The following is an 18,326-nucleotide window of genomic DNA, read 5'->3' as shown; positions in this document are numbered from 1 at the left end:
TCTATACTAAAAAGCTTTCCAGCACAGAATTTAAGTCACCTGAAGCAATATCCTGAAATGTGCCAGTCAACTGGAAATGCTTGTGCTTCAATTATTCTTCCTTATTATCACTTCACAGCCGCAGAAATGGAGCTGGTAAGTCAATTCCCAGTTACAATTTGAAAAAAAAACAAACCAAAAATGAAAATGTCACAAGTTAGAGGGCAAACCCCACATGTTTAACGAAGAGCAGCGTTACTGAGACCTGTGGCCATTTCTCCCTGGGTCCCTTTCACAGCTGCAGCAGTGACAGGAAGCTTCAAGCCACTTGTCTTCCCTGAGAAGTTGCAAACAAGCAAATGATGAAACAAGTTGCATTCTGTAATACCAATAGAGGTCTTGCAAACTAAGTGAACTGGGCTTTCAGGCTTTTGCTTGGCTTTTTTTAAGCTTCTGAGTAACTGCAGTGCAATCTAAGCTTCAATATTTATCTGTTCAGAAGCAGTTAGTTATAAATTTTGCTGTTCAAATATAATTTCAATGTGGCCATTAGGATAAAGAGAATTCTGTGGACTGTATGCCAGAGTTATTCAAAAAGAACCGCAAAATAGCACCAGCGCATGCAGCCTATAGTATGTCTATCATATCTCAAATAAAAGAATTGGTGAAGGGACTATGGCAGTGTCAGATGGTCTAGAAACTTTTTTTTTTTAAAAAAAGAGATATGCCAGAATATTCGAAGAATAACAATGAATGAGTTCCTCAACAACAGACTAAGCCTATCCCCAGAAGCTCAGCACAGCCATCCACCCTCAAAAGCCAAACCTAAATCTGAGTCTCTCCTCCTCCAACAATCTTCCTTAAACACAACAGTTATAATTTTCTGTGTGAAAGCTATTGTATGATGTTCGCTGGTACGCATTACAAAAGAGGTGTCAGAACAGGTTCTTATGTCCTACATGAACTATTAAGCAACTAAAGTTAAAAATTTAAAAATAAATCAAACCTTAACATTCAACTAGAAATTATAACAAAGGAAAAAGCCATAAACAAAACCTTGAAAGCATCTCCACTGCCAGGCTAGTATGACTACTGTTGGATAGGCAGCCATATGGATTAGTGGTCAAGCACCATGAGAATCAAGAGGTTACAGGTCCACTCCATACAAAAGCTACCTGATTTTAAATAAGAAATTAGGTGCTTTAAGAATTAGCATCTCATCAAGCTTTCAATAAACAAATTAAAATATATATTTTATTTTCTGACTCCTCAGATCTACTTAATAGGAAGCAGCTCCACTTTAATTTCAACTGTACACTGGTATGAAAACTGAAACAAAGGAAGGTTAAACAGCACAGCATGCTAGCCAAGTTCCCCATAAGAGAGATCAGGATATTTTTTTTTTAAGCACCCATTTTAGTGGGGTATATTGAGGTGAAAACACTTCTAGATTGGACTGACAATTGACATGGTCAACAGAAATATTTCCTGTTTCACTGTAACTTTTTCTACAACTTTTGGTATAAATCAGACTATGATGTCACTACAGTTATCCCTGACTGTGATATCTTTGAGTTCTTTGACAACTCAAAAAGAAAAAAAAAAAAAAAAAAAAAAAGTAGCCCACTACCTAACATTTCGCATCAGAGTTGAAATTTCTCACTTAAATGCTTGGAACTATCTGTTCATCATAAAATGCTGCGTTTGCTGTAGAAGCCAACTGTGTAAGTAACAGGACACACACACAAAAAAGTCTTATTCCAGCTTTCTGTGCTGATTTTGTTCCTTCAGTCAAGTATCAACAACTAATTGTAATTAAATGTTTAACAGAAATCCCCCTGTTTGTTTGCAGGTCCTTCTCAAACAAAGTTTTCATAGGACGAAAGGCCTCTTATGAAGAGCTGAAACAAAGAGGTACAGCCTGCCAGAAGGAGGCGGGGGGAGGAAATGAAGTATTTTGATATTTCAGGTATAGGCTCCATCTCCAAAGGCTTGCTGTCACCGTTAGCTCAATCCAGACAGGGTCTGCTAAAGATGCACGGATCATAAAGATGGCATCTGGTCTTCCCACATATGGTACTAGATTCAAACTAGAGCCATTCTGACTATGAGCAGTGCTGCTGGATTAAGACTGTAAAAACCTATGTCAAAGTCTGGCTCCAGGAGTGAGATAAGACTCAGATGTAAGAAAGTAACGAGCAAATGCAGCTGTAAGTGAACCAGACCCTGCAATAAAAATAGGAAGCTGTGTTCTTCACCATGGCCCTGCCCATCACGCAGACCGCCCGTGCAGTCTGTCTGGTACCAAGGTGGGAAGCAGGGAAATACAGTGACCCTTCTCGCTTCTCCCATGACTGTAAGACAAGTTATTAAAAGAAGTAAAATAAACTGACATAACTGAACTGGCTTTCTGCCATGCAATGCCATTTTTCACTGCTGATAACTAAAAATGAAAATCGTCCCAATCCCTAGATACCAGAGATCCATTCCAATTTATCAGTAAAATGGCAGTTTAATAACTTCTTCATAAAAAAATAAAAATGAATACTACCTCTAAAGCAAAAGGCAGAGAGGAAAAAGAAAGTCAGATTCAGATATCTGGCACTAGCCCTATCTGAAACTCACTACTGATAGTCTGAGTGAAAGAGGCTGCACTAACCCCCCGTGCACTGCATACCCCAGATTACAAAGCACTAAAATACTGTGGGGGATAATTAAAAAAAAAAAAAAAAGCCACACACCAAAAGCTGCACACCACCAAAAAAACCCAACTCACAGAAGTTGTGGGGTTTTTCTGGTTTTTTTGACTGAAGTAAGATTTACAAAGTCTTCTGACAAATATTGAACTTAGACAAAATTAAGAGAGTATGCTAAAATGGACTAATTATACAGATGCTTTTGTTGCCAGAAATCTATTTTATATAATAGCTTAGAATTTAAAGTTATGTCAAAAGTTTTCATGTAAGAAAGCCTTCATTAGGAAAAGACACAAATAAGTTACCAGCACTTAGTATACAGGAATGCATTTACGGTACTCTTGTTATACAGTATGAGGGAGTTTAGAAAATGCTGTCAAACTTCATTAACAAGAATGTTATGCTACTTAAAACTACTAAAACATTCCAGGCTTTTTTGACTATCCTATGCAATAAAGCAAAGCTATTAGTAGTACATTATAACTGAGATGGCAAGAATTTGCTAATAGTTTCATGCTGATTAAGCAACATGCAGTAAGCGATGCCCTGCCGCTCGCTACGGCAAACATGGCCCTCCCCCATGCTGCTGAATTATAATTCCATGCTCAGCATTCAGCGGATCAGCTGGAGCCACCCGCCTTTAGAGAACATTCTCATTGAAACTACAAGTATAATAAAGTATTGCAGCACTATCTGCCAAGCTATGAAAAGAAAATAGCTTTTAAGGACATGTATGCATTAAAAATCTCTACGCTAAAGTATATAGCAAAGCTTAGCACGTAAAGCTGTTCTTGAAAGCTTGACAGAAAGCAGCTGTTCAGCTGCAGAAAACACAGGTTGAGTGGAAGCTGAACTTTCTGGAGTCTCCAAGAAAAATACATACTAGGGTAAAGGGCACATTATTTTTCTACTATGGTCATCAGTAAATGATGCACCTTTAGATGTCTGTTGCGCTTGTTTGATGACTTAGCTAAAGCAGAGTATCACAAACAAGTGACATTTAAAGCATTACTATTTCTGGAAAAGCAGTAATTTGCCATGAATAAAGCAGACAGAAATACAAGTATATTTAAAATTACTGTATATGAGAGTACTTTGCTCATTGAGTTCTACGGTGTTTTCTAGAGACATTTTCATAGAGCTCCTCTAAAAAGGCGAATTATGGCAAGTGCCAGCATTGTAGGAGCTCCAGGTTCCAGGTCCCATGAGGGACTGTAACGTAACAGTGCTGCAAGCTGATCAGCCAGCTGCCCAGCAAGCTTTCTGCAACACCACTGTCAGGAATTAGAGCTTATTCTGCTTGATGGCTGTTAAGACTTTGCTGTTCAGTCACATCTAGTACAACAGCTATATTAAAAATATAAAGCTTATTAGGAAACTTTAAATACCTGAACGGGCTTTAGGCTAACATAACTCCAAATGCTTTTGTCTTCACAAGAGCAGCAACTGAGTATATAGGGTGATTAGCTACATCTTCTAAATAACACTTACTGGAAGTATTAATAACTGTGCTTTTTAGACTCCCATTGAAATGGGGGATTAGAGGATGAGCAAACAATCTGGCATGGCGACAGTACAGCAATCATAACAAAACCTGCAATGAAGCCTCAAGGTACGATAACCCTTGCAGCCATCAGTCCTCACAGGACAAGAGTTACAGGAAGATGCTAAATTGCTGAACTCTGCTAAGAACACATGTGCATATGTTACATTTTAGCGTATTGAATCACCTATATTGAGCAGAAAACGCAGTTTTATGCCACCTTTTGCCAAGGCAGTACTGAGTTTTTGGCCATACTGGCATATCATAACAAAATGGATCTAGTAGCAGCAAGAAGTTACAAATACCAATTTAAAAAAAAAAGTCACTGTTGTCATAAAACATGCCTTTAAGATGCTTAGCATAATAAATTAATATGAAAAGATGCCCCAACTTGAAAAGGATTTAGAACAAGAAGCTGTTTGATACGGTTTTGACAGCTTGTTTCCATAGGCTTCTTTCTCCGCATAAACCTTCCCTCAAGCATCACTGAAGCTTACAGATGATACAAAAGTCATTTGCACACACTATTCATCATTTTTCACATACAGAAACATAATTTCAACTAGCAAGTAATGTTTCAAATGGTTAAATTAAAATTAGATGTTAGGCTCCCAGTTATTCATTTAGCTCATTATTAAAATAGGTTATCTAAAATTTCATTATTTTAACATCAAAACTCATTTTCACCTGGCTTGTTTCAACCAACAGTGAACAGATTAGATTTTCCTGTCTTTAAAAACCACCAGTCCCTGTACTGGGTTATCCTTTACTAAAATCTGCATTCAGATCCAGTATTCTCTCACATTTACTGTGTTACGCTGAATATAATTAGTGGGTTCCGTGACAGACAGCAAGATTTTGAACAACGTGCAAGACAAAGTCACTGTACAACAACTTAGAGCAGAGATTGCAATTTAGTTTTCAAAGGAGTCTTTGGTATTTTAGGATACTGCATTTCTTTGACATCCTCACTGTCTCCCAGTACCTTGAAGAGGACATTTGCCAGCCTGCCTGAAGCAAACAAACCTCAAGCCAAACAGTAAAAGAGGGAAAAAATATTTGGCATTAAAATGAATGTATTTCTTGGTTTTCCAATACTTTAGATGTGTTTTGTGCTTAAAACCCCTCTGACCAGGAAAAATACTTCTGATTTTGGCACTTACGGAAATGAAGCTCACAGCTCCACTGGAAAGCATCTTAAAATTAAATTCCCATTACAAGTTGGGCTCCTAACAGGACTAGAAGCTGGCTGTTTATGTTTTGTCACCTCCAGTATACACACCTACTCAGCTGTTTAGTTTGCATGTTAAGGTTTCCAAATAAACCATAAAAATCCCACATATATTACCATCCATCATTTATATTGGAGGGGAGAGAAATAAGAAGAATTAAGACAAAATGTCAGAAGTCCTTCTGAATTCAGAAGACCCTGCCTCCACAATATACATGCTCCAGCACACAATCAAAACTTCGAAGTTTTGTTAGGGCTGCTTGAACCGCCTCAAACTCATGTATTTTAATGACTTAAGACAAAGAACATCTACTATTACATCATGTGTAACTTTTTTTCTGGTAATGAAGGATAAAGTAGAAAGCCACGTTTCAAGCCAGACAAGACATATGACAGTTTAAGTCAAGACTTCAGTTTAAAATTCTGCCTTAAGAGACCTAATAGGATGAACAAAATAAGCGTTAGTTGGCACATTCATATAAGAGTTATTTCAAAACATGTGCAAAGTAGGAATTTTTCCTTTAGTAGCTGTTTAAGACCACACAAAAAAGCCTGTAAGTAATTATGCCACAGTGCTTCTAAGATATTTTTTAATTCTCAACTTTTAACTGAGCTAGAATAGGCTACAAACACTCTAATTTTAACATCGTGATTCCGTTCTGCAAGCGTACCAAACAGTAGGATAAGTATTTTTAGAAATACATCCAACTCACCATGCCTAACTTAAAAAGTCTCTAACTTCTTGAAGATTACTTTTGAGGTTTGGTTTTGTTTTTTTTTTTTTAATTGCTCAAGGCAAGTACACAATTGTACTGTTAAAGACTATCTCAAACTTCCAAAAATACTCAGCAACAGGCTATACATACTGCTTACAGCAGAACTAAGCAAAGCAATAAAATTCCTATGGGAATCTCAACCAGGTTGCATCCTTTTTCCCCCCCAGAACAACTAAAAATAGACTTATTTGTCCTTTTGACTGTATTTCTTAGTCTGTTTCTACTTGCAGACAGTTTGTTGGCACCCAGTGTCAGGGCAGAAAGCATGAAACTCAGCCATGCATTTCTGCACTCTTTCTTCCCCTTTATTCTCCTTACACTAGCAAGAATTTCTTTCATTTTTAAGAACAGCTATTTCTGCAATTCAGTATCCAGAGTAAATAACTATACTTTTGTCACTTAATTTTGTGTTTCAACGTTAAAACAGATGTTAACATAATGTAAGTCTGCAACTACCACTTTACTAAAATAAAATTAGATATTAAACCAGCAGGTTTTTTTCAGATGACAGTTAAGAAGATATAAAAAGATTTAGTATTTGTGGAATTTTATTTAATTTACTAGAATTCTGAGGCTGCACTCAAGCCCAGATCCAACCATACCAAGGACAGCACAGAAGCCTGGTCCTCGGTGCTCAAATCAGTTTAACACAATACACGGTGAAGCAAAGCAGCAGTTTCTGGACAGAGAGTAAGAAAGCACTGCAAGAAGATGAAGTGAGAGCAGGACAAGCATATGGAATTCCTGAGACCACCTATGGACACAGTATTTAAACACAGCCCTTCAAAGCTATGGTCAAGAACTTTCCTCAGAGAATCAATTGCAAAGAAAGAAACTGTGGCGTAAGAGGATGTTACACTGACAATGTTCTCTTTATTTGTTTTAATAAACAGCATGCCAAAGACACACAGCACCTAGAAAGCACTTTGTCTAACAGCCCTCACAAACGCTGTATCGGGTATCATCACACCGTAAGTTTGGACAAAATCTGCTGAGGCTTTAGAGCTTTACAAAGCAAGAAAAAAAGAACGAAACAGTTTAGAGCTAGATTTCAGCAAAGCACTTGGGATTTGGGTTTTTTTGGTTTTCCATGAAAGGGGTGGGATCAAGCACAAGCACATATCCAAGTGTTGGTCAACTGATGGTTACAATAGCAACTTATGAAGTAGGAAAAAGCAAAAAGGGATGCAATACAGTTTTTACACGTACAGTTAACTGAAAAACTAACTTAAAGGAAAATTTACATCTTGGTGCATCACAACCCACAACCTGCTATAGGAAAAACTGCTCTCAAACTTGGGAAGAGAAGGAACTGAGGCAAGTCTTTCCTTGTGAGAAGAACACGGAAGAATAACAAGAAACAAATATCTCTGAAGTTTTACTTCCCTCACCCTAAGTGTCCTCTCTTCTTGGGCAGTCACATGAAGAACACAACCCTTCAGGTTGACAAAGGCAAGAGGAAGGAAAGGAAGTAAAGCTGAAGGCTGTAGCTTGTGACTGCAAAGGCTGCGGTGGATGACCGATTAGGACCTGCCACGGGCACAAGCACGAGTGGCTGAGCTCAGCAAGCGAAGGGTCGGAAGGACAACGCTGCGTGGCAGCTGGGCCACCGGCAGGGCCACGCTGGCTCTTCTCCAGGGAGCTCGGGCTCCAGCTCCCCGCCTAAGGCAAGGTGGCCACAGAGCCCGGCTGCGAGACACACACCTGGGAGGAAGTGATGAAGTCCTCTGGCATAGCTTGTGGGCATGAGCACCGAGGAGTAACACACATTAGGGGATGAAAAGTACAGGGCCTCAGGGTAGCAGGAAGATGCCATTAAAAGTTACAGTGCAGGACCTGGGGGGGAGGATAAGGACAAAGTCACAGCCAGGACAAAGGGACTTATTTGGAGGACAGGAAAAAAAAAAAGAAAAGAAAAAGACAATACTGATGAGTACATTGCATGAAGTTTTTGTGAAGAAGTTTAAAGTTGGTAGTTGTACCATATGAGGTGCAAATCAAGATCAAAGTGCTATCGAGAACAGTGGCCCCTGATTTTTTTCTCTCTTTATACATACAAATACATATATATATAGAATATATGCATATACACACACATAAAGTCCCATGTCTAAAGCACAATGCAGTTATGCATGACAGCCATCTATTAGCTCTTTGAATTTGATGCACATACCCAGGAATTGACATGGGTAGTGCCAAGCATGTTGACAGATCACTGGCAGGGGCAGGGAAGCACCTTTATTCAATTTCAACAGGAAAAGCAGTCAAATCAAACTCGCTCAAGAACCTCGTATTTAGTGTGACGACACTTTACTGGAGGATAAAGCTTCTTCTAAATACTTAAAGAACAAACAATGGTTATGTGCAACACGGTATAAAGTTTCTGTTGTAACATGAACTATTTCTAAACAATATCCTGGCAATCCGTCAAGCTGTCCAGAAAAGAAATGTGTATACAACGCCATTAGATACGCTGAACAACCATTTGAGAGTCCAGAAAGTTTGTTAACACCGTTTTTGATTTATCAGACACAATATTTTATTAGAATATTTATTTATATTAGCACATTTGTTGCAGAAGTCCCATCACATCAACGACACTAAAAAGGCAAGTGTGTCCTCCAATCCATCAAGATTTGCAGACTTCGCACTAGATTGTTTATGACTACTCAAGATGCAATAAAGGCGTATGCATGGGCTACTGACATACTTGATGGCAATACCGCTTAAGCCAGTACCGCTCCGTCTTGGTGCTGTACTGGCAATAAATACTTGTAGAGCTAGATGGTGACTACAGCAGCAAAGTGATTCAACTGAACGATAATCCACCAAAGCAAGAGGAAGGTGGCAACTGCATATGCTAGACATACATATATAAAACTCTGCTTTTCAGCACTGCATCTAAACACAACACAGGGAAGCTACTTAATTTAACTGCATGATCCGAATATCATCCAGAAGCCCCAGGCAAACCATTAAAAAAAGGGAACAAATAAAAACTATGTTAACTAAATTCAAAACGTAATATGCAATTTCAGATTTTAGATAGGAGCCAGTAAGTTCTAGTCATGAATTTGATTATAAACAGAAGTTGAAGCCAGATAACGTAACATCAAAACGCAACATAACCAATAAGCTCAATTCAGACAGCTCCTCAACCTCTAGCTCTCATTTACAAAGCTGTTTTATCAGACGGAGAACTAGAATTAATTGAAATATAGACTCCATACACCTATGCCAATCTTCAGAGCATCATTGTACACAAGCTCTAAGTCTCTGTCAAAAGAGTTTACTAAAGAAAAGACAGGTCAAGCAGATAAAACACTGTTGAAAGAGGGGGAAAAAATACCAAAATTAAGGTTGCTTTACTTCTCAACAATCTCTCAGCTATTTCTGCATCAATAATTACAATACCAAGTTAAAAATCCGGATTCCTCTGTATGCAGTACTAAATATGCACCCACTAGCATGTAAGGTTTTTGCAAAGACTTCACACAGGAACTGTTCCATGTCTCTGCTCATACTTTTCACCTCTTCTATGCTATTTTCAGCACTATTATCTCCTTTTCAAGATGAGAGAGGCTGGCAACTGCACACTATTTAAAATACAGAAGTACCATGGAATTAAGAGTTCTGCATTTTTGTTTTGCTCCATTTCCTACTACTGACATTCTCTATGCTTGTTTGATTGCTTCTCAGCATTAACCTAGCACTTTCATAAAACAATGTACTAAAAAGTTACTGTCTTCCCCTAGAACTAGCTCAGAAGCCATATTAAGACAGACTAAATTCAAAAATAATAAAATGTAATCTAACACTATGTTGCCCAATTACTCACCATCACAAAAGTCTTTTGAAAATCTTCAATTCTTACTATCCTGAAAGATTGTTCTGTCCAAAAGTATTGTCGTTTAGCATTAGAACATATCCCATGTAAGGGCAAACCCCGTTTCTCTCTATCATTTTTAAATCAAACATATCTGGCAAGGCACGTCAGAGAACTATCAGCTGTTTGGCCACTAGACAGGCATAGATTTTTACTTTCTATTTTTTTTAAGCACAAATGTCTATTATTCCAGAGAGAGCTGCCTAAAGAAAAAAAAAAAAAAAAGAAGAAAAAAAGTGTTCTGCATTTTATTCTACCAAGTCATACGTTCCCTACTGTTTTGTCACACTGCTGTGAAACAAATGATACTTTCTTTAGAATTCTACAAAATAACAGCACATTTTTTCCATAGGCAAGCACTGCAATATTAAACAACTGCCCAGAGAGTAACTAGGTAAAGGCATACCAAATGCAACTGTTTATATTTAGAGTTATGTGCAAGAACAAGATATGACCAAATATTGTTAAATGGGCTTTTGTTTATTACAAAGCAATTTAAGTTTGTTCTGTGTCTGGAGGTTCCCAACTTACAACCGACAAAAGCACTGCCAATGGAGAACAAGCAAGTCCCCGGTATCTCCAGCTGCTTTCAGTTTAGGCAGCAGTCAGACAAAACACCCGTTCCTCTTCCTAGGGCTGCTCTTCTGTGGAAGCATTTACTCCACCATCAGTAAAGATCTTGCTGTCACCCCTGCTGAGGGTGGTATTCTGCACTGCTTCAAAAGAAAAAGGCAGGTGGGACAGCAGGCACCGAAACTCATATTGCACACTAGAAAGTACACTTCTCTAGATGAGAAGAAGAAAAATCAATTCCAGATTATGACTATGACTCCTTAAGCACTGCAGCTTCAGCTTCATTTGAGCTAGTAAGTAGTTCTACCAGGAAGAAAGGCATAGGTTCGTTAATGTGAGTTGATGCCTTGGAATTTTCTGCGTGAAATTATGGTAAATAGGGGTGAAACGTCAGAAGACTGTGTTGGCACTTGCATAATTTTAGCAGTGCTCTAGATGCTTGTTTCAACTCTGAAAGCACAGCACAAAAATGCATGTACCAAGCAGATGTGTAGCTTACTCAGCTGAGCATTCAGACACCAGTTATGAGAACAAGCCAGTCAACTAAAACCAAATTGTCTCCCAGGTTACGATTTTTTTGACAACTGCCTCACATAGATAATACTTGTGAGTGTTTGTTTTTCAGGACGTCAATCTGATTTGCAGCAGGGGAGTTCAGAGGAGCACACGGGCTGGAGGCAGTGTTAGTGGGACAAAGCGCCTTCTCATTCTAGGGCACCTAAATCCAGAATTACTCATTCAGGCTGAGAGGGACAACTCTCTGCTAGCTGACTGACATATTAAAAATACTGAGACAGAGCTGGTCACAAACTGCACCACTGTAAAGTCAAACTACCCAGACCTGTTGCCACTTGCGGGTGGAAGATAGGAAAAGTATTCCTTAAAGGTTCTGGACAGAGTTACTGATGTAACTCAGAAAACATTTCAAGCTGTTTACCAAGTTTTAGCAGCAGTTACTGGTATTAAAAAAAAAAAACCAAAACAAAAATTGTTTTAATGTTTTACAGAATTCCTTAAATTATAAAGCTTTTCATTCCTTGTCATTGACAGTTATTCTTCATGTCATTATAATGGGCATATTTTAGTATTTAACATCATTGGAATAACAAATGCTGATTTTAAGGAGCTGAGAGATTAAAAAGGTGGTACTTAAAATGTAATTCAAAATATTACATTATACGTGCCACCAAGAATCTGTAAACATACCCAGTTACATTAAGAAAAAAGTTCTTGTATACAGCGTGCTTCGTTCATACTGACAAATTATTTACTCCTTGGGCAAATGAATGCAATAAAAATATAGCATGAAATGTCTTATAATAGAAGCAAATTAATTCTGGGCCCCACAAAACCAGTACTAGCCATTTATTTCAGAGGGTTAATGTTTGACCAACAAGGTAGCCTGACACTAATGGTTTGCCACCAGTCTTTCAACTAAGTGACAAAGTCAAGAATGCTAAGCTCTCCGAAGACACGTGCTCACATCTTCTACAGAAACACAAAAAATGTTGTTTTCTCAATAAAAAAAGGTTACAGCAATCCCACAGAAATTGCAGAGGTAAGACTCAAAGATCTCTTTGCAAGATCTTTACTACTCAGAATTAATCAAAGCAAAACAGCCATCCTAGTGATAATCCCCTTTAGTGCTTCACAGTTTATGCAACAGTCAATTACTAAAGAGGATGAAAGACAGAACAATCTTTGCAAATAGGTCACTGTCTATATTTATAATGATTAAAACCAGCCTACTACTAAAAGTAACTTTTAATAAGCATAAAAAGTAAAATTAAGACAGTGCATGTATTTTACTCTTAAATATATTCCGTCTCTTATGACAGAAGAGGAGGTAACATCAGAAACAAACTTAATTCACATAGGTTATGCATTAGCATTGCTGAAAGCAGATTTTAATTTCTGTTTGTAACAATTTTATTCCAAGGTATCATCCTCATAAAGATAACACCCAACCATTCTTGACATGATCTCTGAACTTACCCAACTCTTTCCCTATCTGCATGCCTTCTCTCTCAAAACTTGTTAGCAGATCTTACCTGCAAACACTGCCCAAAGCTCCTTTGCAAGACCACTTTTAATGTCTTCCACTTCAACTTTCTTTCCTGATTAGGCATGCCTAAACATGTAATTTTTTTTTCTTCAGAACAGTAACTCAGGACTCTACTGCATACTGCTGGGACCTCCCATCTGCTTCTTTCAAGTACTGTCTGTCTTTTGCTACAGAATTCTCATCTTTCAAACTTTTCCTTTTTCCCCCATCCCTGGCCTCTGAGGAGTATTTTCTGCCCTTCCTGTGGGATCAGGACATCACACCTGACACAATTTTCCTAAGATTTTACTCAATTTCATTGATTCTCACAGCTTCAAGCACCATCACCGTTTCAGTGATTCTTACACCCAGCTGCGCACTCCTGAACCATTTCATGCAATTCCAATTCTACCTGCAGTTACCATCTCCACCAGAGATATAAATGTGGTTAAATTGGAGCTCGTTTCCTCTCAAGCCCTACTTCCTCTAAGTACCTCCAGCCTTCCTACAGTTCAAGTCCATAAACTAACATCCGATTCTTACACCACCTTATGCACCAGAGTTGCACCCAACAGTTGGAACTTCTTTGCATAAAGTGTCAAGAATATTCATTACTAGTCCCAATCTTTCGCTTGACCAGATCACTTGCTTACATCTTCATTAGCAAATTCTTCTGCTCACACTGTCATCTCTCTGTCTTTCATTTCATATAATACTTCAGCTGCTAAAAAATCCTTCCTTTATGCAGCACTTTGGAGACTCTGGATCTTCCAGTATTTCCACAGCCAGCATGCCTATAAGCTCAAGACTGTACAGCTGCAGAACTGCACTTCATTACTAGAAAGGAGAAGGAGGATAATCTTCAGAGAATAATGTAACCAGCTCTTACAAGAATCTCACAACACAAGCATTCCTCTGCATCTCATACATTTGTACTCAGGATACTTAAAAAACTTCAGGTTGGGTCTAGGGCTGAAGGCTATCACCTAAACCCCTGCAAAGAATCACCTACACAAAGGTATTATTAAGGTCATTCTAGCTTCTAATCTTACAAATCTAAGAGAAAACACCTGTATCTTAGAGTTTATTATAATACAGACTGCATAAAACTGAACTCCACAGCGGGCAAGGGAGGGAGAACCACAGTCAGTCTTGTGAAGTAAAATCCTGTTTGTGCGTGAAAGCTGGGAACTTGATGTTCTCACTACAGACTAAGAGCAATAAAAACAGCTTTCTGAGCCATTAATTTCTGCACAGCTGATTTCTACTAAACAATGCTCATTACTGAAAGAATTCTAAAAAAACGCAAGGCTGTTCCAGTGAGAAGACTGGCACTCTGAATATCTAGACTGAGCTAACGGTGACATCAGTGCTACTACTGCTATCCCTATGGCTACTAAATGTCAAACATTTTCATTGTATTTAAAGATCTTGGGATTATGCACGATGAGATTAAGTTACTTCACAGTTTTAAAATACGACAACTGCAAGGCACAGTGAGCATCCGCATTCTTGTCACCCAAGACCGTGGTAATGGCACGTTCTTCAGTAACATCAGTCAGAAACTGCCTTGCTTTTTCCACAGCTGAAATGTAGCATTTTTAGGATTTGTAATTTTTAAGCACTGTGAAAACTCCCATCTTCAGACCTTCCATAACCCAGTGAAGTCTACAAATATGTGCATAGCTGTCCCACTCAAATCCAAACTTATAAATAGGTTGTAGCATTGAGTCAAGTATATTGGGGGGGAGGGGGAGAAAGATGAAAAGACTAAATGTCACTGCATGAACAGTCACAAAGTCAGGTGAAAACTGAGCAGCAGGCCATATATTTCTTACTGCTGGACAAAAGACACTCATGTAACATTAATTTCATCTACTTTAGAGAAAGAGATGCACCAAACTATAGTCAATGCAGTAGAAGGAACTGCCTTAACATACAGTAGAAACTTCAGTGTGGTAAACTATTTAAATTAGGATATACTTTCTAAACATTCCATAATATTTTCATAATTTGTTTGGTAATAGATTACTGTGGCCGTAGATGGGCTATTCCACATGCTTCTAAAATAAGTATCTAATAATTATTTTATCCTTCCAAGTTCTAAGTGGCTCATATCAACTACAGTGAGCTAGGATACTGCTGTATAGAAAGTGCAAGAAAACTGATTAAACTTGACATTGCATAAGCGAGAAATTACTAAAAAAAAATCTGTAATCCTGTTTATTCCTTATTATTGGGGGGGGGGGGGTGTGCTAAAATAAAATTGTCATAAAAGATAGAAATATTAGAGGCATGAAGTCCCCTAACTAGAGAAACTGAATTTCAAGAATGAGGCCAAGAGTAGAATAGGATATTGAAAAACTACTGATTCTTTCAATAAATATATATATGTATGAGCTCATACAGTTTGAGACTACATAAATCACCCCGTCAATCTTGTATCTTTAAGATCTTCACAATCATTAACTACGCAGCTTTGTGTTAATTGTGCCTTATTAGCAAAGTGCTAATTCACAGCTCTCCATGATAACATTTTTATTTCTAAAGTTAGCATCAACTTTTATTTGAATACCACACTTGAGTGAGTTACTTTGGTACTCTGAATACGTGCTGGCAAGTGGGGTTTACTGTAATGATCAGTTTGTACCCAAGCAACAACAGTTTCACATTACAGAGTAAGAAAGTTCAAGACTAGGGAGCTTTCAACCTTAGAATTTTAAAATAATTTAACATCTCCCTACAGAAGGATGGGAGTGAATTATCTATATACACACATACATAATTTTGTGTATGTACAGATATATCATTGGTTCAAGAACAAACTTGGATTACAATAGACTAATTAACTTGGTTACCCGTACCAGAAGTGGCCTGATTATTTGAATCAGAGTGCTAATCTTTTGTTGGGGGTGGGGGAGGCCTGTTTAAAAAAAAAAAAAAAAAAAAAAAAAAAACACAAAAAAACCCCCACAACATTAAAAAGTGGGAGAAACCACTTTACTAAGGAAAAAGGCCATCAATGTTCAGTTTTAGCCTGAAGTGGGAGTACATCATTCCTGAGATTCTTCCATACTAATTAACAAACTCACATGTTTTGAGTTTTAATCCAGAGTAAAGTTGTGAGAAGCAGAATTGGCAAGGCTGACTCATTACAATAAGAGTCTACAAATAAAATAATCAAGCCATAAATTAAACTCCATATAAATCTGAAGTGCACCATTTTTAAACTATTAAACCCACTAATACATCAATTAACAGCTCTTACGCTATCTACACACATACTTAGGAAAAGCTGACAGCAACTAGCACTAGTATTTCAGGAAGCCAAGAAGTGAGGAGTTACTGCAGTAGGCTCCCTTCCTCTGGAAGAAAACATAACCCAAATTCAGTGTCAGCCCAAATTCAGTGTCAGCTCAAAACAATCTTCATACAGAAAGAGCAAAAGCATTTCTGTAACATTCAATCACAGGATAACAAAAATGGAATTAGTCCCCAAAGCAAAGTATTTCTGCAAGGAATAGAGCTATACACATCAACTGTTTAGGCTTCAATAACCAGTTCATGCTGAGGTAAGACATTTTTACTTAAACAATGTGAATTTATTAGGAATAAATCTCAAAACAGTAGCAAGCAGTTATGGCAGTAAGGAAACAAAAGGGAAAAAAAACCAAAACCCAACACTTTTTACCTTACCTGCACTTGTTCTGTGGAGCTACTACTGAGTTCATCTCCAGACTCCGAATCTTGGTGAATTTTTTCTGAGCCTTCTCCTGCTGAATCACAAGACTGTTCATGCAAAAAGCTGGTCTTCTCTATTTCCAAGAACTCTGGACACGGGAAATGACCCATGGAGACGGTTCTATACTGATTGGAAACCTTGGGAGATTGCAACTCATTGTTAAGTTTTCCATTATTTTGGGTAAGGTCCAGACTCAAACCAAGAGTTTGACCAGGGCTATTGTTAGGTCCCAGGTTTTGATTGGCATCTCGAACTAAGCAAGACACTTGAACTGGAGAAGATTTCCCAAAACTAGAAAGCTCTGGTGATTTATTCACATTTTCAGTTGATCTCTGTAATCCATGTGCCAACTTCAAAGCGTTATTTGGCAGCATGCTTGCTTGCTTAACAGGTGGCATCAGTGCTTTTCGCGGTATTTCCTTCACATACTGTGCTGGCACATAAAAGGGTTTGGAATTTTCATCTCTTTTGACTTGCCACCAATCATCATTAGTCTTTTTCACCAAGATGTATTTCTCCCCTTGCTTAATCACAATTTTCTTGTCCTTGGCCTCATACTCGTAGTCATACTCCACTTCAATGTACAGTTGACCTGGAAGGATCTTCCCACCTTTATCAGCCATTTCTATCTGAAAAGATTTCACCTTTTCAGGCAAAAGGTAAGCCACATTCTGTTTCAGAAGTGTTATTTTCCTGTTAATAATCAGAGCTGTAAGAAAAAAAAAATATATGTAATAAAGTAATTGTCTAAGAGCACTTCAGGGGGAAATAATTTCAAAAATAACCCTGCCTATTCAATTTAAGTCAACTTCAGGCTAATACATTGATGGAAAAGTGCAAGATGTTCAGATAACCTTTCTCAGTGATAAAACAGAAAGTCAGTAGAACAACTTAGTCACCGATTTAACTCCCCTATTCACACAAGCCTCCTGCTATCAAGTTGCTCATTAAGCCTGTTGTTTCTATTACTGAATAATGTTGGTCACCAGGGGCTTGGTGGGGGGACTAGTCCATGCCAATCTCTTGCTTACACACAGGCTTAATTGCTTCATGGAACTGTGTTACTACACTGGTTTTACACAAAATATTCAAAAGGAGAAGATTATTATTCGTTTATTTTGATTCCTCTTTCTGTTCAATAGTTCCTTCAGAGTGCTCAAAATTCCTTACAAAATCCCTTAAACCTTCCTCTAATGCTACACCCCAGTCATCAGGTTCAGCATGGGCTGGCAATCCTTGACCCACGCGCACCACAGGCTCTACGGAGCCTGGTAACCTTCACCTAACTGGAGAAGATGACTAGGGAGCTACGCAACCCACACTGGCTCAGGCTGCAGGTCATGTTGCCTCTGCATCTAGCTGTTGTCTATAAAACACATGGCATAATCACTTTTTTATGTATTTCTTTAAACTGCTAGTATAACTGCAACTTAGAACTTCATCTATAAGCATGGTAGTATTAAATAAAAGTATTTAACACTTCCAAGATACTTTGGTTTCAGTGGTTTAAATTCTGCGTATCTACTTTGCTCTTAAGAGAGCTTTTTGTGGTATTTACCTTACAGAAAACCTGATCTAACCAAAAGTTTAAGGGCTAAAACAGAAAACACAAACAAACCACCCAGCAATAATGAAACAGGATTACAAACCAAAACTGGATAATAAATGAGAAGGTAATACAGGAAAATTTTGAAAAGGACTTTTAGCATCATGTAATCCAGACAACCACACCACTGTATCTGCACCCATGAACTACAAGTTCTCTCTATTTCATCATGTAGCATCAATATCACAATTCATGAGTGGATAAGCATCAGTCTTGCCAACTTACACTGACCACAACATAGTAAATTAAC

The 18,326-nt window shown here is 38.0% G+C and overlaps 1 protein-coding gene across 2 annotated transcripts in view; it reads right to left on the bottom strand.

Moving 5' to 3' along the window:
• The window catches only part of ARHGAP12 (Rho GTPase activating protein 12), a 75,823-nt gene extending 58,653 nt beyond the window's left edge, over positions 1–17,170 (bottom strand). The window contains exon 1 of one of the 2 annotated variants that reach the window (XM_075728120.1): positions 16,425–17,170. In XM_075728120.1, coding sequence (XP_075584235.1) covers positions 16,425–17,093 — 669 coding nt within the window. In that variant the 5' untranslated portion in view covers positions 17,094–17,170. The remainder of the gene's footprint in view (positions 1–16,424) is intronic. The other variant, XM_075728119.1, reaches the window with a different exon arrangement.
• Between the last annotated feature and the right edge of the window lie 1,156 nt (positions 17,171–18,326).

The sequence above is a fragment of the Pelecanus crispus genome, chromosome 2 (assembly GCF_030463565.1).
Source record: "Pelecanus crispus isolate bPelCri1 chromosome 2, bPelCri1.pri, whole genome shotgun sequence".
NCBI lineage: Eukaryota > Metazoa > Chordata > Aves > Pelecaniformes > Pelecanidae > Pelecanus > Pelecanus crispus.
The sequence above is the reverse complement of the archived record's forward strand: the minus strand, read 5'-3'. Positions and strand labels throughout refer to the sequence as shown.